The following is a 23,938-nucleotide window of genomic DNA, read 5'->3' as shown; positions in this document are numbered from 1 at the left end:
AATTGGAGGTGCACATGATGTGGTAGTACGATACTGTACGTCTTCTCGTTGGAAACAGGACTTACCTCCTGCGCGACGATTTGCCAGGTTTCGCGTCCCGGTTGATCATCCACCAAGAACTCTTGCCGGTACCTTCGTTCTGTACACGCATGAATCTACTGTGCAACGACAAGTTGTGTCTGATGGAGTTCTGCGAACAAAAAGAAGAGGAGCCTTGTTGAGATTTCATGATGACTCCGGAGCAACTGATATCGGTTAAGGCAGGGTTTGCCAATCTCATTTGGCCGGGCTATGCTTTTGTATTAGGTGTACGTCAAAGTAGTTCTGTTATTGGTATTGATTCTAGAACGTAACTCGAGCTGTTATTAAACGTAACACAACTGCCTTCTAAAATAACCTAACATTATTATAAATAAATATAATTGTAACTTAACTTGAGTTTACATAATCTAACTTGAACCTTGCTATAATTTAAGATGCTTATAAACGTAACACAATTATACTTTAAAGCAATGAAACATTATTATGAATAAATATAATACTATTAACTTAACCTAACTTAAACCTCAACATAACTTCAGATGTTATTAAAAGTAACACAATTATACTTTAAAATAATCCAACACTGTTACAAATAAATATAATCCTAACTTAAATTGTGCTAACCTAATCTAACTTAAACATTAACATAACTTGAGTAAGCCTAACCTAACTTAAAACTAACAGAACTTGAGTAAATCTAACCTAACTTAAAACTAACATAACTTGAGTAAACCCAACCTAACTTAAAACTAACATAACTTGAGTAAGCCTAACCTAGCTTAAAACTAACATAACTTAAGTAAAACCAACCTAACTTAAAACTAACATAACTTGAGTAAGCCTAACCTAACTTAAAGCTAACATCACTTCAGTAAAACTAACCTAAAACTAACACAACTTGAGTAAAGCTAACCTAACTTAAAACTAACATAACTTGAGTAAGCCTAACCTAACTTGAAACTAACATAACTTGAGTAAAACTAACCCAACTTAAAACTAACATAACATGAGTAAGCATAACCTAACTTAAAACTAACATAACTTGAGTAAACCTAACCTAACTTAAAACTAATACAACTTCAGTAAACCTAACCTAACTTAAAACTAGCATAACTTGACTAAACCTAACCTGACTTAAAACTAACATAACTTAAATAAACCTAACCTAACTTAAAACTAACATAACTTGACTAAACCTAATCTAACTTAAAACTAACACAACTTCAGTAAACCTAACCTAACTTAAAACTAATATAACTTGAGTAAACCTAACCTAACATAATCTCAACTCAACATAACCTAAATTCACTTGACCTAACCTTCGTTTATTGCCTCCAAAAATATTGCAGCTAAGATTGAAGAGATCAATGCAATTTCAGAAAGTTGCACAGTAAATATGCAATATATGCAATATTCAAAGAGAAGATAATATAAAAATTACACGTAGTCTGATCTATTATTTAGTTCCATCACTGTGTCCCAACGAAGAACTACCAAAAATTATTTATTTATACGAACCTTAACTAAACTGTAGATAAATAATAAATGAAAATAAATATTTCACGAGTGAACTGAACAAATTAAACAGACAAATCAATTTAATCGAATCAATTCTACTTTAAATAACCATATAAGAAATTAAAAGAAATATTCATCATTTTACCGAAATCAAATTTCGCGGTTATCGTTAAAAAATAGCGGTAGTTCCGTCGCGACTCTGATTACAGGGTCCCTCTTTTACTATCTTACATTCCGGTATAGTGCCGGAATCTACACGGACGATTGCATTGTCAGAGCCGTTTTATACCATGTACAAAATCGATTCGAAGAGTGAATGATGAGAGAGAGCCGCGTTTTATCGTTGCCCCGTAGACAGAGAGACGTTCCTGCTCCCTGGCTTGTTCATTAGGCAAATTGAATCGTAGCTCGAGTCCTTCCTCCCAAAAATTTCGGAAAGCTTCTACCCTAATATGAAAGTGCCGTCGCGAAGCGATAACAATTTCCTTTCGTCTTCGTCGGCCATGTTGGAACGAGTGCTTTTAGGCGAAAGAGCGCCACGATACCGCGGCAAATAAGAATTACTCTTTCGAAATTGATGCGATCAGCCTGGGACCTACACTTTTTAACCCCTGACTTTCTAACGTTCTACGAGACTTTCGAATCTTCAACGGACCGTTGAATGCTTGAGGAATCTCGAAAATGTCCCTAAATCTTTCGGGATTATGTCCGAGAAACTTTTCCATGTGGAATAATTTGAAAAGTGATCCTGTTTCTGATACGGACTTCGTTTCTTGCTATAAATAAGTAAACAATTAACCTCTCCATTTTGTAAGAGCATTCGATCGACAGTTTACGCTATTATACTCGGTCGGAAGTACCTCATCGCTTCCGGTCACGATAAAACGATCTTACCCGAGTGTCTCGTTCTGAGCCGTTCATCACACGACGAATAAATCTGCAAACGGTGCAGCTCATTACTTTTACTATCGCCACGGTGTTTCCACGGGCTTTTACTGCGGACGGTATCCTTAAAAGTTGACCGATAGTTTCGCCCCGAACACGTCGAAACGTGCAGCCCCGGGGGTAGCTAAAGTACTTATCGACAAGGCGGTATCGCGATTACTGATGAGGATGCTTTTACGATCGATTCGCATCGACGATTCCTTTTGCCTTTCGCTTCGTGACAGACCCCGTAGGTTTTCACGATGGTGATCCAGCTATTCCAGTCGTCGCTATACAACGCCAGCTTTACAGCCCTATCATTTCCCCTCCTTTATCGACTCTACACTTCGATGAAGACATTTTTGGCGCCGTCATTCCGATTTTTAAATCGACTACATCGGTGAGGGTGTTCGGACTATTTCCTTGCTTATTGCTTATCACATGATTTCTGTATTTCTGCTCTTCACTCGTATTTATTTACACTATCATATTTATCTTACACTCTCATATTAACCTAACACTTCATATTTATTCAGTTCACGTAAAAAGATGGTCAACTGGTTCACCAAGATTTTTCGTACATTTTGAGGTCTTTCATAAAATTTTGTAAGAAGTAAATTATTAAACAGGGACATTCATATATACTTGGTTCATCAAGATTTTTTATTTCTGGTTTCACTCATATTTATTAACATTCTCATATTTACCTTACACTCTCATATTAACCTAACACTTCATATTTATTCAGTTCACGTAAAAAGATGGTCAACTGGTTCACCAAGATTTTTGGTACATTTTGACGTTTTTCATAAAATTTTGTATGAAGCAAATTATTAAACAGGGACATTCATATATACTTGGTTCATCAAGATTTTTTATTTCTGGTCCACACTGATATTTATTAACACTCTCATATTTACCTTACACTCTCATATTAACCTAACACTTCATATTTATTTAGTTCACGTAAAAAGATGGTCAACTGGTTCACCAAGATTTTTGGTACATTTTGAGGTCTTTCATAAAATTTTGTACGAAGTAAATTATTAAACAGGGACATTCATACTTGGTTCATCAAGATTTTTTATTTCTGGTCCACACTGATATTTATTAACAGTCTCATATTTACCTTACACTCTCATATTAACCTAACACTTTCATATTTATTTAGTTCACGTAAAAAGATGGTCAACTGGTTCACCAAGATTTTTCGTACATTTTGAGGTCTTTCACAAAATTTTGTATGAAGCAAATTATTAAACAGGGACATTCATACTTGGTTCATCAAGATTTTTTATTTCTGGTCCTCACTCATATTTATTAACAGTCTCATATTTATTTTGCAATCTCATATATTTGTCTAGCACTTTCATATTTAATTTATGTAAAAAGATGGTCAAGTTGTCTATCAAGGTTTTTGGTACATTTTGAGGTCTTTCATAAAATTTTGTACGAAGTAAATTATTAAACGAAGACATTCATACTTGGTTCATATATTAAAAAATGTTTCAACAGTTACTCTATTAAGATACATTTTGTGATTTTTCATAAAATTTTGTACGAAGTAAATTATTAAACAAAGACATTCATACTTGGTTCATATATTAAAAAATGTTTCAACAGTTACTCTATTAAGATACATTTTGAGGTCTTTCATAAAATTTTGTACGAAGTAAATTATTAAACAAAGACATTCATACTTGGTTCATATATTAAAAAATGTTCCAACAGTTACTCTATTAAGATACATTTTCTGGTACATTTTGAGGTCCTTCATGAAATTTTGTATGAAGTAAATTATTAAACAAAGGCATTCATACTTGGTTCATATATTAAAAAATGTTCCAACAATTACTCTATTAAGATACATTTTGAGGTCTTTCATAAAATTTTGTACGAAGTAAATTATTAAACAAAGACATTCATACTTGGTTCATATACTAAAAAATGTTTCAACAGTTACTCTATTGAGATACATTTTCTGGTACATTTTGTGAACTCCTAAAAATTTAATGGGATGTAAATTATACTCAAAAAAGTAAAAATGTAAGCAGTAATGTAATTTGCACTGCCGTCGCTCCGCCATTTTGAGAAGCGCTAGCGATCAGAAAATGGTGAAGGAAGCTGGAGTTATCTCGCTCTCGAACAGACTACATAACGGGCAATTTATGGGGCATATACTAGTCTCGCCATGGACGTCCACTATCTTCCGACGATAAGAAGACTCGAAAGTCTGTGGTTCCGAGGAGAGTGCGAACATGCTTCCTTCTGACGTAATCTGCTCGAATTAATGGTTGCGTTAAATCAATATTAGGCATTTAACTATGAAATTTATACATACTTTGACAAGTCTATACATACTATGACATCTAGACTTTTCAGAAGTCTAGATCCTCATACCTAAATATCTAAACCAAAAGTACTCCCACATCTATCTTTCCAGACCCTTGACAATAACTGTCCCGGAAAAAGTGAAGCTAACCTAACCTAAAAAAGACATTCTGAATCGATAATACGAATTAAAGTTGAAAGATCACTCTTACTATTCGAAGTGGATCGTTAAGTTAATTCTCTGTCTCGAATATGGAGGAATTACGTGCTTCTATTATTTAGAAGTTTCACGTTGTTCGATCTTTTTTTGACACGATTCATCAGAGGGAATTCGCAATGGCAACAGTCAAGACATGCTCCGATTTGAATAATAAACCACGACCGTTAGTCAAATCTGACACGAACGTTTTAATTTTTCATTCGCACGTGAGCCACTTCGGCGATCGATTCACTGTCATCGAATTCATTTTTAAATCATGCTACGAGCATACAGTGTCGTGCACCACTCGGTCTTATAATCGTGTCACGTTTCGGTTTGCCGGCAATATTCATGGGATTCGAACGTTATTCCTAGACACACTGATAATTTTCAGGGATTAACACTTATTTTTATTGTAGTTGTTTTTAGAACAAATATGAAGGTGATTAGGAATTAGGATATGTTGATTAGCACACCGCGGACGGAAGGAAGTAGACTTATTTTTGTTATGAAGGATGTGGTTTTTGTCTTGTCTCTTCATCCTTTGCGTATTTCTCTACGAGGAAGTGGACACTAGCGGTTTCTTGATAAGCAAAATATTTTATCATGTATCTAGAGTGTTAAATTATTTTGGGAAGTGACGAAACTATTGGAGGGGGATCAAGTTTGAAATATTTCCAAATTTGGTGTTATAAATGTTACGGTACTCATTTATCCTCAGATCCATTTTGTAGACTTTGGACATCGACATCCACCTCTTTGTGGATCCACCCACCTATTTGCAGACCCACATCCTATACTCATTTATCCTCAGATCCATTTTGTAGACTCTGTAGCTCCACATCCACATCCAGCTCTTTGTAGACCCACATCCAATAGTCATTTATCCACATCTCCATTTTATAGACTTGTACATCCACATTCGCTTCTTTAGAATCCACATCCACCTCTTTGTAGACCCACATCCAATAGTTATTTATCCACATCTCCATTTTATAGACTTATACACCCACATTCACCTCTTTAGAATCCACATCCACCTCTTTGTAGACCCACATCCAATACCCACTTATCCACATCTCTTTTTATAGACTCTGTAGATCCACATCCACATCCACCTCTTTGTAGACCCACATCCAATAGTCATTTATCCACATCTCCATTTTACAGACTTGTACATCCACATTCACCTCTTTAGAATCCACATCCACCTCTTTGTAGACCCACATTCAACAGTTATTTATCCACATGTCCATTTTATAGACTTGTACATCCACATTCACCTCTTTGGAATCCACATCCACCTCTTCGTAAACCCACATTCATCTCCTCGATGCACACAGTAATTTCAACTCCACGGCAATATAACGAGAATGCACCTGATTCCACATTTAACAAAAGCACGTACATGCATAGTTTATAAAAATATATCCTCCGCATTTTGTTCCTATATTCTGTCTCTAATAGAGCCATATATGACAGAGGGGTTAAAGAGGAACACTTAATCCGTTTCTCTCTGAACTTCACTGTATAAAGCAAACTAGCTTTTATCTATCGGGAGTGCATCATGCCAACGATATTAACCATATTGATACCTGTATGGTTTTTACCGTCGCTTTGTGTCAGCGACGTTTATGCTCTAAGGTAATTAGATAGCGGCCGACAAGCGATCGGCCAAGGCTACCAACAAGACCATCCCAACAATCTGCACGAACATCTCGGTACACATTAATTCAATTCCATCGACGAGGTCAATTTCGTAAAAAGCATTTGCTGGATCGAAGCGGAATCGATCGAGCTTAACTTGCTTGCCGAAGATTCTTGCGTCTTCCTTTGTTATGAAATACCGTACCGACTGATGATATGCCAATCTATATTAAATCGTTACCAGATTTCACACGATTTTTGCAATTAAGCAATTTTGTAAAATTTTGTGAAGCGTCGCAGGGAGTATTGTTAAATTACATTTGTTTCTTGAAAAGGGTATGTTAATCTACTTGGTAGTATAATGTTAATTTGTTTACACATTTTTGAAGAATGGTTCAAGAATTTGTCGTTAAAATATTGTGTCGAAATTCGAAATAATAGCTGAGTTATAGTCATATGTTCATAGGCACTTTACTCCTTACAGCTGCTAAGTCATTTATGATATTAAAGAGAACTCCAGTTTTTTTAGTAGAAAGATCTGGATTTATGTATCTGTTCTCAGGGTAATAGCTCCCAGAATATGCTGTCAAAATATTGTTTCGATATTTGAAAGGCTAGTCGAGCTATAACCACATTTCGAAGGACACATCACATCTTATCTTCATTTCTTCAGCATCCAATCGAAACTATTAATATCCAAATGAAATTATAAAAAGCAGACGATCGAACAATGAATAACCAGTGAAGAAACGCAGTAACTTAGAAAAGCGAATCAGAATTTGATGTCGCGGAGTCGAACACGGCAATATCCTTCGCTATCTGAAAGTAAGGAAATGGAGAGGAAACTGATTGCAGCTGTTAACTTAAATATGCGAATCGTCGAACGCGATCGGAAATCGGGATTAGCGAATTGGCTCATTGTTTCTCCCTTATGTCCTCCTTCACCTCTCTCTCTTCAGCCCTCGACCTTTCCCCTTCTGACTCTCAGTGACCTGTTCTTCTTATTCCTAGCTGTTCATTTTTCTACCTCTTCCTGCTACCTCATGCCAGTTCCGAATTGAACGTTCGATCTAGCATTTGGCTGCCAGTCTGGATTTCTGATTTGAGTGCTTGCAGTCGGCTCGAATCCGCTTCACCGAGACTCCGGCTGAATTAACCCAACTTCTTTGTCGCAGAATTATCCCGTTGCATTTCCGGTGCACTTCCGCGATATAATTTGGCGTTCGACCCAAACATGGTCTGCGAGGTTTCATCCTTCAGAATTGTTAGGTTAAGTTTTTAACAACAAATTCATGTTTTTTTTATAAACGGGTGATGTTGATGGGGAGTTAAGACTGCTTGATATGACCGCTTGATAAGTGACCGTCATCCAACCGAACGAGATAAATAACCGCTTCATAAGTGACCATTATCTAATTGAATAACATAATCCTTTATAGTTTCTTTAGTATAGCAATGATGCAGTGCTTGCTGAATCGATGACCGCTTGATAAGTGACCGTTACCTAATCGAACAAGATAATGTTCTAAAGTTTCTCCAAGACCGTGATGATGCAGCGATTGAAGGATAAATGACCGCTTGATAAGTGATCATTACCTACATAATCCTTTATAATTTCTCTAGTGCAATAATAATGCAGTGCTTGTCGATGACCGCTTCATAAGTGACCGCTACCTAATCGAACAAGATAATGTTCTAAAGTTTCTCTAAGACAGTGATGATGCAGTGATTGAAGAATAACTAACCGCTCGATAAGTGATCATTACCTACAATAATTCTTTATAATTTCTCTAGTGCAGTAATAATGTAGTGTTTGTCGATGACCGCTTGATAAGTGACCGTCATCTAACCGAACGAGGTGAACTTCTCTAACTTAGGTAGACATTTTCTCTAATATATCAATTACATTTCTTGTGTTTTTTTTTAGTATACTAGTACTATTATTAATACTTATGGTCCTTGATACTATTGCAACCACTGGCATGACTATTAATATTTCTGACTAATATAGCTACCGAATGTCATCATATATCTCCATGGTTTAAGTTGAAATGTAATATGCAACCGGTAACGCGGGCCAACTTATTTCAAATCCAGGCATTTCTTCCGGGTGGCCACCACATAAATCGCGCACGGACAACGTCAGACAGGGTTAATTAATATTAACACGCGAAGAGTCAGCGTCAGCGATGTTGCTTCCAAGTCCCATACGGTCACAAATCTTCCGGGCAAGGAAAGCCATCCAGCGGTTTTGCCGTCAGATAAAGAAACACTATATTGTAATCTCGCGGAAGCTGAAAAATTCGGAGGTCCCCCTTCTCGGTGGTTGCGGTAATAGATTCCTTTATCGACTCGGCCAGTCCAGACCTTGCCCCGGTCTCTTTATCGTGGCTGAAATATCGGCAAATAGAAAAGAGTTGCACGGATCTCCAGGAAAGTTCAGAAGTTTATCGTAGGCGCAGATATAATTGATCGCAGCTTTTGCTATCCGACTTTATGGAACTTTTACACAAGAATTTGTCAGAGATTATAGGAGATACGAGGGTGGATTTAGGTTGGAATTATTTAAAATAAATATGGAGACACAGGGGAAGACGTCGGTCAGAAGTGGAAAAGGCTTTCGCTGAAATTAGATCAGGGAGTTCCGGACTGTCGGCGGTACGCCGATTTCCCCACAATTTATACGTGCTAGTATTTTTGCGCAATTTGTGCCGGTTATGAGGACATGGAAGCGCGATGGTACCGCCGTGAAAAATATAGCTCGAATTTATCGCGGAGACCTCCATCCACTTCTCTTTTCCTTCCTTCCTTCCTCTCCATCGCCGACAGAATATCCATTATTCGTCACTGTCCCCGAGTGACTGACCCTGGATCAAATAACGAATCGTCCTTTTCCAAAACGTCTGCTTTCTAATTGATACGCCTCCTTCAATTTGTCAGTTCGAACACCTCGATTATTAGTGAAAAATATCTGTTTCAAATACTGCTAGACGTCCTAAATATCTGATCCTGCAACATCGATGACGAATGATGCGAACGTTGCGCAAAAATCGGCACAAAAGACTGAATCGGAAAGATAGCATCGGAAGCGATAGACGGGGCACCGAAACCGAGACGGATCCTCGTATCCATCAAACCACCCCAGAGCCATCAGAATCTCAAAAGCGTTTCAAATGCAAATTCGACCACTTTTCAAAATCAATGAACACACGATTTTCGAGGTAACAAGTCGCCGGGGATCGTTGACCCTGATCTAAATGAAAACACGAAAGAAACCGCGAAGAGGATGGGCGGAAGATGAAGCATAGGAGGAAGCAGGATCTTTGGACATCCGTTTCGGATCCCCACCCATCGACAAGTTTCTCCTTCGGGAATTCCTTAGGTCAGGTTGAGAGCGGTGGTAATTCACGCGAGGGCATGATGAATGCCCCCGACGCCCACACGGCGTCGCGGTGCCTGGACCAACATCTTCCAGGATCAGACTGTTCTTGAAATGCTTAATTGCCCGCGGAGGAAAAATCGTGGACCCGGCTTGTCCGAGAATGTTAACTCGGTGACCTGGCTGTGTTCCGGTGAATTAAGGCATCTGGAACGAGATCGTCTAGGCACGCGAATGCCACGTTAGAGTTCGCCAAATCTGATTAATGACTGGAGATTACGTCTGAACAAAATCTGGCTCAGTGATTATTAATCGTCAGAATTAGATCTCGTCAAAAATTACTAATTATTATGTTCACCTTAATGCGAATGCATATCTCTGATGGATGGAGGATTATGGGCTCTAAAAATATATTTGGTGTTTCGTAATGTTCGCGTGTTCTTATGTGACGTATGTGGGATTCGTGTTATTTGCTGCTTTATCGATCGTGAGTGTTCAACGGATAACCGCTTGATTAGTGACCGTCATCTAACCGAACAAGATCTAAAATTTCTCTGAGGATGATGCAGAGCTTGACGAATAATTAACCGCTTCATAAGTGACCATTATCTAACTGAATAACATAATCCCTTATAGTTTCTTTAGTATAGTAATGATGCAGTGCTTGCTGGATCGAAGACTGCTTGATAAATGACCGTTATCTAACTGAACAAGATAATGTTCTGAAGTTTCTCTAAGACAGTAATGATGCAGTGCTTGAGGGATAAATAACCGCTTGATAAGTGATCATTACCTACATAATCCTCTATAGTTTCTCCAGTGCAGTATTGATGCACTGCTTCCCGATGACCGCTTGATTAGTGACCGTCATCTAACCGAACAAGATAATGTTCTAAAGTTTCTTTAAGACAGTGATGATGTTTCTTTAAGACAGTGCTTGAGGGGTAAATAACCGCCTGACAAGTGATCATTACCTACATAATCCTTTATAATTTCTCTAGTGCAGTAATAATGTAGTGTTCGTCGATGAACGCTTCATAAGTGACCGCTATCTAACCGAATGAGGTAATCTAGTTTCTCTAACTCAGGTATAAATTTTCTCTAACGTATCCATTACATTTCTGCTGCTTTTCTGATTATTTATATCAACTTCAAGAATGTCCACATACCCAATAAAAAAAATCAAGAACTCACGTTACGTGAGTGCATTTAATTCGAAACCGTAACGCTATATCTTTTTAACCGTAATGCTGCATTTTTTTAACAGTGTATACGCTGTATGAGAATACAGAATAGTGTAAGATATTGTGAAATTCGATAGAAAAACTATCGAAATTTAATCCCTGATCGTCTTATCAATTCTAACTGTAACCGATTCGTTACCCAGCGTCAGTGAGTAGCGATAACAATTAACCAACACGAAGACAAGAGATTACAAGTATCGATTACAACTGGCGGCGATCAAACGATTCGATCGTATATTTGGGTAATTCTCCGTCAAAACGAGCCACGGGACCCTGACACCATTGATAACGATTTCTCTCCTCCTCGTTTCGTTGCTCTCGGAACTCGGGTTCGATGCAGGAAATTTCATTTGCCGAGACGAGACGTCGGGAAGAAAATCACATCGGCCCCGAAGATATCGCATTTTTTCGATTATACCACCCCCTACCATGGCTATCACCCCTATCGCTGTGTATCTCTGTCGAACTACTTCGCTCTGGAATCTGGCACAGATACGGATATCCGAAAACTAATAAGGACAAGATGCTGGGAAAAAATTGGGACAGGAAACTGTGAGCCTTTGACAAACTGTGTTTATGGACACGATTAAGGATTTTAAGGTTTTGGTGGATTGTATTGCTAATAGTTTTGGTTAAAGATTTATGTCATATTTTTTTGTGGATCTAGGTTATATAGGTTCTCTCTAGGTGGTCTCTAGACTCCTTTCGAAGTTAGGTTCCATAAGTTCCTCATAGGTGGTTCCTAGAGTCCTAAACTCCTTCTGAACATAGGTCCTCTGCAGGTTGATCCTAGACTACTTCAATGCTACCTCTGGACCTAGGTTACATAGGTTCTCCCTAGGTGGTTCCTAGACTCTTTCCAGAGATAGGTTCCATAAGTTGTTCATAGGTGGTTCCTAGAGTCCTAAACTCCTTCTGAACATATGTCTTCCACAGGTTGGTCTTAGGCTACCTCTGGACCTAGGTTACATACGACCTTTCTAGGTTGTTCTCCTAGGCTCTCTCTACGCCTAGGATTTCATAGATTGACCTTAGATTATCTTCAGATCCTCCTAAGTTTACTCTGAACCTAGTCAGATTCACCTGACACTTGGTGAGCTACCTCTGAACCCAGTCCGCCTCACCTGACACTTGCTGAGCTACCTATGAAGCTACATCCTGACAATTAGCTACTTATCCTCCATTACAGGTCCTTCCTACATTTTCTTTCAACTCTCAGTCCTCCAGATTCTCTCTAAACTTCACATAAACCCCTCTCTACCCACATTCCCCAAATTCCAGCTCCCAAGCTACCTATGAACCCCAGGTCCTCCCCAGGCACTCTAATCATCAAATTTGCCTACAGACTAACCTTTTGCATTTGACCTTCGCGATACACTCACCGATCCACCATACACGTAACTCTCTCTCTTCCGGTACATTTATTTACAATAACAACTCGCTGGTAATTTAATCAAGGTTCTCCCCGAACAGCCTTAAGCCGGAATAAAGAAGCGCACAGGTTAAATTAATTTGCCACCCTCCGCCAAGAGGCTTTTTTTGTCTCAGTCTTAACGCCATGGAGAATGAAAACCATTCTTTATATCGTTGATGCCACGTCGTCTTAGCACCGCGTCAGTTTCTGGCTCGCGGTTATTAATTACCGTTCGCGGACGGAAGGCTAGCATAAACAGCTTCGGTTTTTAAGCTCGGTTCGGCAAAAGGATAACAGATGTTTTTCTTCTTTCTGCTGACGATGTGGATAATTCTTTGTTTCCCTTTGGGTATATCTCTTCATGTGGGTCACCTGACTTACCTGAACTTTGTCTTCTAGTAAAATATGCTATGTTACGTGTACCTGTGCCTTCAACACAAATCTTTTCCAAACCTAATCATGTCAAATCTATGTCTTTGTTAGAACGTCTTATTTGCCTAGGAAGTCCAAATTTGTTGCAGAAGGAGGCAATCACGTGGAATTGTCACGCGATGATTTACCATGTGTTGAATTATCAAGCGTGGAATTGTCAACCGTTGAACTATCACGCGTTGAATTATGAAGTGACAAATTACCACGCACCGAATTACTACGTATCGAATTACCAAGCCTCGAATTACCACGCGTGGAATTGTCATGCGTTGAATTACCACGCGTGGAATTGTCACGCATCGAATTACCAAGCGGCGAATTACCACGCGTCGAATTGTCACGCGTCGAATTACCACGCGTCGAATTACCACGCGTCGAATCACCAAGCGTCGAATTACCACGCGTGGAATTGTCACGCGTCGAATTACCACGCGTCGAATTACCACGCGTGGAATTGTCACGCGTCGAATTACCACGCGTGGAATTGTCACGCGTCGAATTACCACGCGCCGAATCACCAAGCGTCGAATTACCACGTGTGGAATTGTCACGCGTCGAATTACCAAGCGTCGAATTACCACGCGTGGAATTGTCACGCGTCGAATTACCAAGCGTCGAATTACCACGCGTGGAATTGTCACGCGTCGAATTACCAAGCGTCGAATTACCACGCGTGGAATTGTCACGCGTCGAATTACCACGCGTCGAATCACCAAGCGTCGAATTACCACGCGTGGAATTGTCACGCGTCGAATTACCAAGCGTCGAATTACCACGCGTGGAATTGTCACGCGTCGAATTACCACGCGTCGAATCACCAAGCGTCGAATTACCACGCGTGGAATTGTCACGCGTCGAATTACCACGCGTGGAATTGTCACGCGTTGAATTACCACGCGTGGAATTATCAAGCATTGAATTACCACGCGTGGAATTATCAAGCATTGAATTACCACGCGTGGAATTGTCACGCATTGAATTATCAAGCGTTGAATTACCACGCGTGGAATTGTCACGCATTGAACTACCACGCGTGGATTTGTCACGCGTTATATCTGCTCTAGAAGGAACCTTCATGAGTTTATTCTTCACATCGCGATAAAGAAATCGCTCCAGGGTTTCCGAAAATCCCCTGCCCTTTCAACCCCCTCTGATTCTCGACCCTTCGTCCGCAAAAACGTCGCAAATTAAGAGATCAGCCATCAGGTCGATAGTTTTTTTGGCGGAGAGCAATCTAGGGGCTGATTGCTCGAGTCACGTACGGGTCCTCTTCCGGAGGCGCGAGGCATTAATTGTCATCCCCATAGGACGGAAAAAAGTATCGTGGAGCGTTAATTGATCGGTCGAGATGGCGAATCGAAGGCAGCCACGAGCGAGATCGGGGAAACGCTTATGTCGGCGAACAACCGATTTAGTGTTTTCGCGATAAGCGTGCTGGATCTGCCGCGTAAAAATAGATCGGCTATTGCAAAGGGGAGACCTTTATCGTGGCTGCGATAGGGCGAGTTTACGGACTGGTTGTGTGCAATAAAGGAATCGAGGAAATGCCGAGGAAACGTCCGCCAGATAACTTTTAACCGGCCATCGGGGAAAATGAAAAATTGAGACCGACTCTACTCCGTGGAGCTTAGGGATGCTTTTTGGATCGAGTTCTTACTCGACCGAGACAAGAAGCGGGGACAAATTGCTTCGCTGATTTTATTCTCTTCGAGTACCAATGGTCTCTCTCCTTATATGCACATTTCATTAGACGTTAATTGTAAAATTTTTATATCTTCATGTAGATCTAAATGATCACATTATGACTTTTTGAATTTTTCAATTTGAAATATATGTAAAAATTTTTGAATCTCAACATCAAATTCCAATCCAAAAGTGCACTCAGAAACGACGAAGAGAAACGGCGGGACACATCAGTCGCCAGAAAGCAGGAAAAGAGGGACAAGACGTCAGCGCCTGGTCCACCCACGTATGGAAACGCAACCCTCGATTCGGTTCGATAAATATCGACCGGGTTGGTCAGCCTTGAGATTCCATTTAATAATAATAACGGTAGCTCGCACAAAGCCGGAGGAACGAGAGAAGAAAGGAAACGGGGGCGGGTAGGAAAAAAAGGGACGCTGTAGGGGTGAGAAGGGGTGCGAGAGGCGGGGGAATGAATGGAAGCTGCGAGACGAGGACGAGACTCCCAAACTTTATTTCTTCGTATTAGCATAATAATTGCGCTGCTGCGAGGGTAACCTCGAAGAGAACAGTTGTCGCTACGTTCGCAGACGGAGGTAAGGATACCAAAGAGAGAGAAAGAGATACGTCCTGGAGACGGATATGTCGAAGTTTGCGGACGGTCGCTGCCGGACCGGATATCGAGGCCGACTTTTTCGGGCCGAGACGTAAAAAGAAGGTTACGGATTCAGAGTTTCGCTAACCCACTTGCCTGTTGAAACGACGGCCATCTTGACGGTCGTCGATTTCTGGAAACTCTAATCAGGGTCGGCATGTGGAGATCTTTATCGGTGCTGACTTGATCGTGGATTTTCAATTAGGAATAACTGAAATTATATAGTTAGGTATAGGGTACAGAGTCTATAACTCGCGTTCAATTATCAAGCGTTGAATTACCCAACGTTGAATTATCAAGCATTGAATGCGTTCAATTATCACGTCGTGAATGATCGAGTATTGAATTACCATTCGTTGAATTGTAAAGCGTTTAATTACCACGCGTTGAATTATGAAGTGTCAAATTACCACGCATCGAATTACCATGCGTCGAATTACCACGCGTGGAATTGTCACGCGTTGAATTATCACGCGTGGAATTGTCACGTGATGAATTACCACGCGTGGAATTGTCACACGTTGAATTACTACGCAGTGAATTATCTAGCGTTGAATTACCACGCGTGGAATTGTCACGCGTTGAATTACCACGCGTGGAATTATCAAGCGTCGAATTACCACGCGTGGAATTGTCACGCGTTGAATTACCACGCGTGGAATTATCAAGCGTCGAATTACCACGCGTGGAATTGTCACGCGTTGAATTACCACACGTGGAATTATCAAGCGTCGAATTACCACGCGTGGAATTGTCACGCATTGAATTACCACGCGTGGAATTATCAAGCGTCGAATTACCACGCGTGGAATTGTCACGCGTTGAATTATCACGTATTAAATTATCAAGCGTTAAATTACCACGCGTGGAATTGTCACGTGTTGAACTACCACGCGTGGAATTATCAAGCGTTGTATTTCCACGCTGTATAATACCACGTGCTATATTTCAACGCTGTATAATTTCTCCCCGCTATATTTCCACGCTTTGTAAGATCGAATACTACTTGCAATATACTTGGATTCGACATGTAACGAAAAGTTATAGCACATTCCGGTATTGTGTAATTAACGATAGCGTTATCGGTGTGTCTTCGATAACGATGCAACGTTTACCGGTGGATTAATGGAATATTACCGCGTAGGAGAATTAATCGGACTCAACGGTCCCCTGCCTAGCGAAGCACGTGCTACTAAGATAGTGATCCATAGTTTGATACGTGCTAAGAGCATCGAAGTATAATTAATTTTAATTATGTCACAGGCTTTTCCCACGATGTCTCTTAAAAATTCCAGGGACGTAGACATTCGTGTCGTAAATGTAACCCTCGAAAGTCTCGATGGTGGTCGCGTCGACCCATCTCCGTTTTTCTCGACGGAGATTCGGAGGCGACGTCAAATTGACGTCGTAAAAGTATCGAAAGACAAGGGAGCGACGACTCGATTCAGAGAACCATCAAACGCGTATAAGACCCACGAGAAAAATTCATGCGGAGCGCAAGTTTGCGAATCAGCATCCGAATTTCTTTAAATTCTAGTCGATTATTTAATAATTATTGTTCTTTTATATTTTTGGAAAATTACGTACTTGGTGTAAAATAGGACCTGTGTGTAATTTGGAAGTTTTGACGAATTTTCGGATGAGTGGTATTTTGGCAATATAGCACGAGGTTGTATAGCGCGTGGGGAAATAAAGCGAGGCTATATAGCGAGTAGCGATTCAGGGCAAGTGGAAGTATGGAAAATGGTAATTGAAGGCGTGATGATTCCACGCGGGGTAATTTAACGCTTGATAATTCCACGCGTGGTAATTCAATGCTTGATAATTCCACGCGTGGTAATTCGACGCTTGGTAATTCGACGCGTGGTAATTTCACGCGTGACGATTCCACGCGTGGTAATTCAACGCTTGATAATTCCTCGCGTGGTAGTTCAACGCTTGATAATTCCACGCGTGGTAATTCAACACGTAATAATTCCACGCATGGTAATTCCACGCTTGGTAATTCAACGCGTGACAATTCCACGCGTGGAGTTGCAAAGCGTGAAAATACAGCGCGTGAAATTACACAGCGTGGAAATACAACGCGTGGAGTTACAAAGCGTAGAAATAACCTAACCAGTAGACTTAATTTCGATACAAAGTAGAATACACAATCACGGCGATAAAACGGGTGGCCATAAAAGCGTTAATCGAGTACCGAAGCCATGATCGATGTAAACTGATATTGATCATTTGCATGATAAACGATTTGCAGCGTTCAAGTTGTTCAATTTGTTGTTATTTTATTACGTCTGTAATTGAAAACGTATACGGTATATAGTCCGCGTGAACGTATTTATATACACCTTTCGTTATTAATTAAATGTATTGATTCGCTCATAATCCTGCGCTTTGCTGTCACGTTTAATAACATTTAATTAGGTGATAATAATAATAGACGATCGTTTTGGATAATAATTGCCAGAAAGATTGAAATACGTTGATAATGCTTTGATCAGGGGTTCGTTAATAAAAAATGATTTATACATTTCTAATGCAATATTAAAGAATACGTAATAAACGAAATTAAAATAATTTATAAATAAAATACAAAAGAAAGATGTTCGTAATAATTTTACCTAGGTAATTAGTGTAAAAGTTAACTATTGTGCGGTAAAGAACTGTTTAATGTTTTACGGGAAACCAGTGTACTTACAACGCATAGCGGCCATCTTGAATTTTAGAGCAAGTTTCTTGAACAAAATGGCTTACCTGAAACAGAAATAAAATGACAATATAATAACCAAAGTAGACACAAATTCAATCTGTCTATTTATCAAATTTTCGAAAAAATTCTTAAATGTCCGATTCAGCAAATTTAATTCAGAATTAAAATGTTGAGATAATATAATTTATAGTCGGAAGGAGAAAAGTTTGAGGAAGGTTTAGATCGAGGAAGTTTTTCGACACGATCGAACCGAATGGAAATTTTCAAATTCCCTTGGTCCTCTATCGTGATTCCACGATGACGAACACAGCACGGAAACGCTGCCGGTGCGGCGGAAATTCACGATTTGTAAGCCACTTGGTCTTTCGAGCATCCGAAACGATACTTCATCCGCCCTCTCCCAACGCGTACCGATGTACCGCGCTTCTTACGAGCCGGCCAACCGACTTCAGCAGGGATTTACTAGGGAAATATCCCCGGCAACGAGACGTGGTAATGCTCGCAAAATAACAGCCACTTCGGGCACGCTTTCCGGGACGCACTAACTCGAATTAACTGGCTACTTCGATTCTAACAAATTTTTCTTTCCATTTTATCTTCCACAGTCCCTGCGAGTTTTAGAACAGTTTCATACAATTTTGAATTTTAGAAAATGGGATTCTGGGAACGCAATTTTAAAACGACGTTGCTAATTGTAATACTAAAATCATGTTTCATATCTGATTATATAAATATATTTTTCATTTAAGATATATTACAAGTGTATTCCAACAAGGAGACTGAAAATAATCTTGAAATATTTTGGAAACTTTTTAAAAGGGACTGTAAAGTGACTATACTTGTCATTGAATGGACTATGCGTCACTGAACCGACTATGCCGGCCACCGAACCGACTATGCCGGGTGCTCTACGTCCATTTCTTGTACAATTAACACAATAATCCATGACATATTGTACATCAATCTGTTCTACTCGTCGAACTCTATACACTCCACCAATTAGTTCCTGAATTTTTATCAATTTACAAAAATTGATTGAGTTATCACAAATAGAATTGAACGGCACAGTACTACTGTAAAGTAGTAATCGTAGTGCACTATTGAACTCTTATCGTACATACTACTGTAAAATAGTAGGCTTATTATACTCAGACATAAAGTACTAGGCAGTACATCTCCTCAGGAGTAGTCGTAGAGTACCACGACTCTATCGATACCCAAACATAAAATACTACACAGTACTTCCTCAGAAGTAGTCCCAAAGATAAAATACTAATACACTTCCTCAGTACTTGAGGTGAAGTCCTCGACAAAAATGAAGTGAACTAAAAAGTACAGAATGACAGAAGCGATCGCGGGTCAAATTCAAAATCGAAGGAAACGGGGTGACATGGAGGGGGACGCGAGCGGAAGATGGAAGTTTCGAAGGTGCAGGAAGGTGGTCGTAGGGGTGAGCTCGCAGACTGGTAGGTGAGCGTCGAGTCGAGTCGAGGGAAGAAAAATGATCCATTAATCTGAAACCCAAAGTCTGGCGGCGCCGGGCGTCGCGGCGGCGGCGGCGGCGTCGACACGGCCGACTGTGCAGTAGTGGTTTCTCGATGTGAGCGCGCAGACCAACCATACTATTCGTACCATCGTCGACCCCTCTGTACTCCGACCAACCTCCCCCGCCCACTTCTTTTCGACCCCTTGGACCAGTGATCGTCAACCTCTTCCTATATACGTCCGCAGACTTGTGTATGTACTGTACATACCTGGTCTGAAGTCTTTTATGGTTAGGTTGGGTTACGGTATTAGATTACGGTATTAGTTAGGTTATGGTATTAGTTAGGTTATGGTATTAGTTAGGTTACGGTATTAGTTAGGTTATGTTATTGGTTAGGTTATGGTGTTAGTTAGGTTACGGTATTAGGTTATGGTATTAGTTAGGTTACGGTATTGGTTAGGTTATGGTATTAGTTAGGTTATGGTCTTAGTTAGGTTACGGTATTAGTTAAGTTATTAGTTAGGTTACGGTATTGTTTAGGTTATGTTATTGGTTAGGTTACGGTATTAGTTAGATTACGTCAGGTAGTAAAGTTGTGGTTAGGTCACGACATAATTTAGGAGAGGTTAGATCAGATTCAGGTTATAAGGTCATCAAGGATCAGGTTTAAATTACATAGATTGAACTAAGGTTAGGTTTGCCAAAATTCAGGCAGACACAATTAAGTTAAATTATGTTAATTCATAGTTAGAGTACCTTACATTAGAACGTTTTTCGTGGTCCATAAATAAGTATCAATTAAAGTATTTCTAAAACGAACCCAAATAAGAACCTCAAAGTCCGACTTATTTAAGCCGGGCCTCGTACACACGCATACGATTACTACCGTACACATACAGATCGAAGAAACGGTCTTAACTCGAACGTACGAGGGAATAAGAGGCAGTCTCACGGTCTCCACGAAGTCGCCGATGGAGATACGAGAGGATGAGCGAGGTTGAGAAATGAGAAGCAGGGTGGAAGAGGAACGAACGGGATAAGAGATCGAAATCCGGCCGCGTTGAGGTGTTGGAACGAGAGACGGGCGGCTACATTTGAATCCCAAATTCGACGAGACCACGGTGACCGTGATTTAAAGAGTTCAGTCGTCTTTGCCGATTGGTAACTGTGTCCCGAAATCTCCTACTCCCCCCATACCTCTTCTCCCTCGCTTGATCCACTTGCCCGTTTCATTCTCTCCTTACAACTGTTTCACTTCATTTTTGGGATGGTTCGTACCGATGGTTCATGTACGCTTTTGTGGTAAAATTTTGGAAGCTGAGAGGGATGGCTATAAATTTACTTGGAAGAGAAATTTTCTAATTTGGCAGTTGGGGAATTTATTAATTCGTGGAGGTGTAGCTTGCTTGGTAGTAAATTGGAACATTGGGAAATGTGGAAGTTGGGAAAGGTGGAAGTTCGGAAATGTGGAAGTTGGGAGATGTGGAAATTGGGAAATGTGGAAATTGGGAAATGTAGAAATTGGGAAATGTGGAACTTGGGAAATGTGGAAATTGGAAAATGTAGTATTTGGGAAATGTGGAAATTGGGAAATGTAGTAATTGGGAAATGTGGAAATTGGGAAATGTGGAACTTGGGAAATGTGGAAATTGGAAAATGTAGTAATTGGGAAATGTGGAAATTGGGAAATGTAGTAATTGGGAAATGTAGTAATTGGGAAATGTGGAAATTGGAAAATGTAGTAACTGGGAAATGTAGAAATTGAGAAATGTAGCATTTGGGAAATGTGGAAATTGGGAAATGTAGTAACTGGAAAATGTGGAAATTGGGAAATGTGGTGATTGGGAAATATAGTAATTGGGAAATTTAGGAACCTGAAATACTCCTCTATTAATTACAATACCCTTTTACCACCACTACCACCCCAAATCCCTGTCACTCTAAATTCTCCCGGCCTTACAACGCACGGCGATATAACAAGAGCACCCTCCAACTCTTTTTACCTTTCACAAAACCTTTCCAAACTACAACCCAACGTATACCACGAAAACAGGTATCTATCTTGTTTCACAAATTTCTCCCAAGAGCTTCACGAAGCTCGAAACTTCCCCGGCGTTGAAAAGAAATCGTATCTTTTTCATCCGCGATTCGTGGGGTTTCCCCTGAAGAAATTGAAAGAGTGGATCCTCGAACGGAATCGCGCGATTAATAGGGCGTTCGTAGCCGGAAGGCCGAGTAGTCACGTACAGCGAGACAGGAAACGGTGGAAAAACGATGAAACCGAAAGTTCGAGGAGGCGACAGTCGCATCGTTGATATCGGAAAGACGAAAAGTTTCGCTCTCGTTCGCCGCTTTTTTCCCCGCGTTTCCGGATGCGCCGACGAATGTGGGTCGTCGATTTTTTTGCGGCCGATGCTCCTCCTTGCCGGCCGTAAATTGTCGAGCTCGTAATTTAAAATAAAGGAAGCATAACCGTGCATCTTAAACTCTGCTGTGGCTTCTCCATCAAGGAGGGGAGGTGGGGAGAGGAGATAGATCGAGGGAGAAAGAACGACTCGTTGAACTATTAGTAGCACGCCATTACCCCACGATGCATTCATAACGGCCACGCCATCATTTTCTTCTTCTACGATCTTACCGACTTCTAAGTGGAAAAGGGTGTAAAAAAGAAGCAAAACACCCGGTTCATCTGTTGTAATTCCATGACAAATTGAAAATTTTACGGCGACTAATCGCTTGGACGAAACGCTTATCGTATACTGATGCATCCTCACCATTTTTATTTTATATTTTATCCTCTGTAAAACCTCCTGTACTAAACATGCAATATACCGAGAGACTTTTTAATCGCCGTCTGACACTCTGTATCTACCATTTTTTAGAACAAAATGGGAATCTAATATAAAATTGTATAAAATACAGCGTCAGGAGTGATATCAGCAAAACTCTCCCTATATTGCCGAATTCGATAACGTCCCTCAAACTCATTCACGTCCGTTCACACGCAACTAAAACCTATATAAAAGTCTTCTAACAGGGAAATCGACATCAGCACGTGATATCAGCAAAACTCTCCCTATATTGCCGAATTCGATAACGTCCCCCAAACTCATTCCCATCCGTTCCCACGCAACCAACACCTCTATACAAGTCTTCTAACAGGAAAATCGACTTCTAGCATTAAGTTTCGCACCTTAAAATTAGAAGAACGACGGTTTTTACATTCGTTGAATTGCATAACGATGCAAGGAAGGTGAACAGGGCAGAAGGGATCCAAGAAGACGGGAAAAGAGAGACGGTGAGATACGGCTCCGTGGGAGGCGGAGGACAGATACGGCGAAACGAAGAGAGGGAACTCTAATTGAGATCAATTGCGACTCAGCCAGGGTCAACTCACTCCGAACTACTACGATGCCTTTGCTCGCGCGTGTTCGCGGATGTAACCTCGTGGACGAAGCGTGTAGCTTGCATACCAAGCAGCATTGGGGATCAATTGGTCGTGATTTCTGTCGTGAGAATGTCGCCCGAGCTCCCGATCGCACCTGACGCCATCCTTGATCTCGCGTGCGACTCCATCTTGGATCACGTCGCATCTCTCATTTGTTTCCTTCATTTCCGATGCTAAACTTACTCGGGACATTTGGTTTTGTTTCGGGAAAGTTCACAGGTTTACTTAAGGTATAATCAATTTTTTCACTGTGGAATGTGCATGTTCTTATGTATGTATGTTCATGTGTGTACGTGCACGTTCTTATGTGTATATGTACGTTCTTATGCATATGTGTCTTTATATAGATGTACAGCTTTTATACATATGTGTCATAAACATGTATATGGATGCATATGTTCATATGTAGATACGTGTGTTCGTATGTATACGTACACGTTCTTATGTGTATATGTATGTTCATATGTAGATATACATGTTATTATCTACATATGGATGTCCTTACGTATATGTGTCTTTATGCACATGTACAGCTTTTATACATATGTGTCATAAACATGTATGTGGATACATATCTTCATATGTAGATACGTGTGTTCTTATGTATATGTGCATGTTCTTATGTGTGTATGTATGTTCATATGTAGATATACATGTTCTTGTCTACATATGGATGTCCTTATGTATATGTGCAAGCACATATGTACATATGTGTGTCCTTATGTATATGTGCAAGTTCATATGTACATGTGTATGTCCTTACATATATGTATAACTTCGTATGTACATACGTGTGTCCTATACACATACGTTCTTATATACGTAT

The 23,938-nt window shown here is 40.2% G+C and overlaps 1 protein-coding gene across 3 annotated transcripts in view; it reads right to left on the bottom strand.

Moving 5' to 3' along the window:
• foxo (forkhead box, sub-group O) overlaps positions 1 to 23,938 on the bottom strand; it is a 157,651-nt gene that overhangs the window by 44,927 nt on the left and 88,786 nt on the right. For 2 of the 3 annotated variants that reach the window (XR_001096563.2, XM_012289888.2), the window contains exon 2: positions 66 to 190. Coding sequence is in view for 1 of the 3 variants with exons in the window: in XM_012289888.2 (XP_012145278.1) it covers positions 66 to 190 (125 nt within the window). In the remaining 2 variants the exon portion in view is untranslated. Of the gene's footprint in view, positions 1 to 65; positions 191 to 18,166; positions 18,189 to 23,938 lie in introns of those variants that run through there. The other variant, XR_013041156.1, reaches the window with a different exon arrangement.

This window comes from Megachile rotundata, chromosome 16 (genome assembly GCF_050947335.1).
Source record: "Megachile rotundata isolate GNS110a chromosome 16, iyMegRotu1, whole genome shotgun sequence".
Classification (NCBI taxonomy): domain Eukaryota; kingdom Metazoa; phylum Arthropoda; class Insecta; order Hymenoptera; family Megachilidae; genus Megachile; species Megachile rotundata.
Note: the sequence above shows the minus strand (reverse complement) of the source record. Positions and strands in the feature narration are given on the sequence as shown.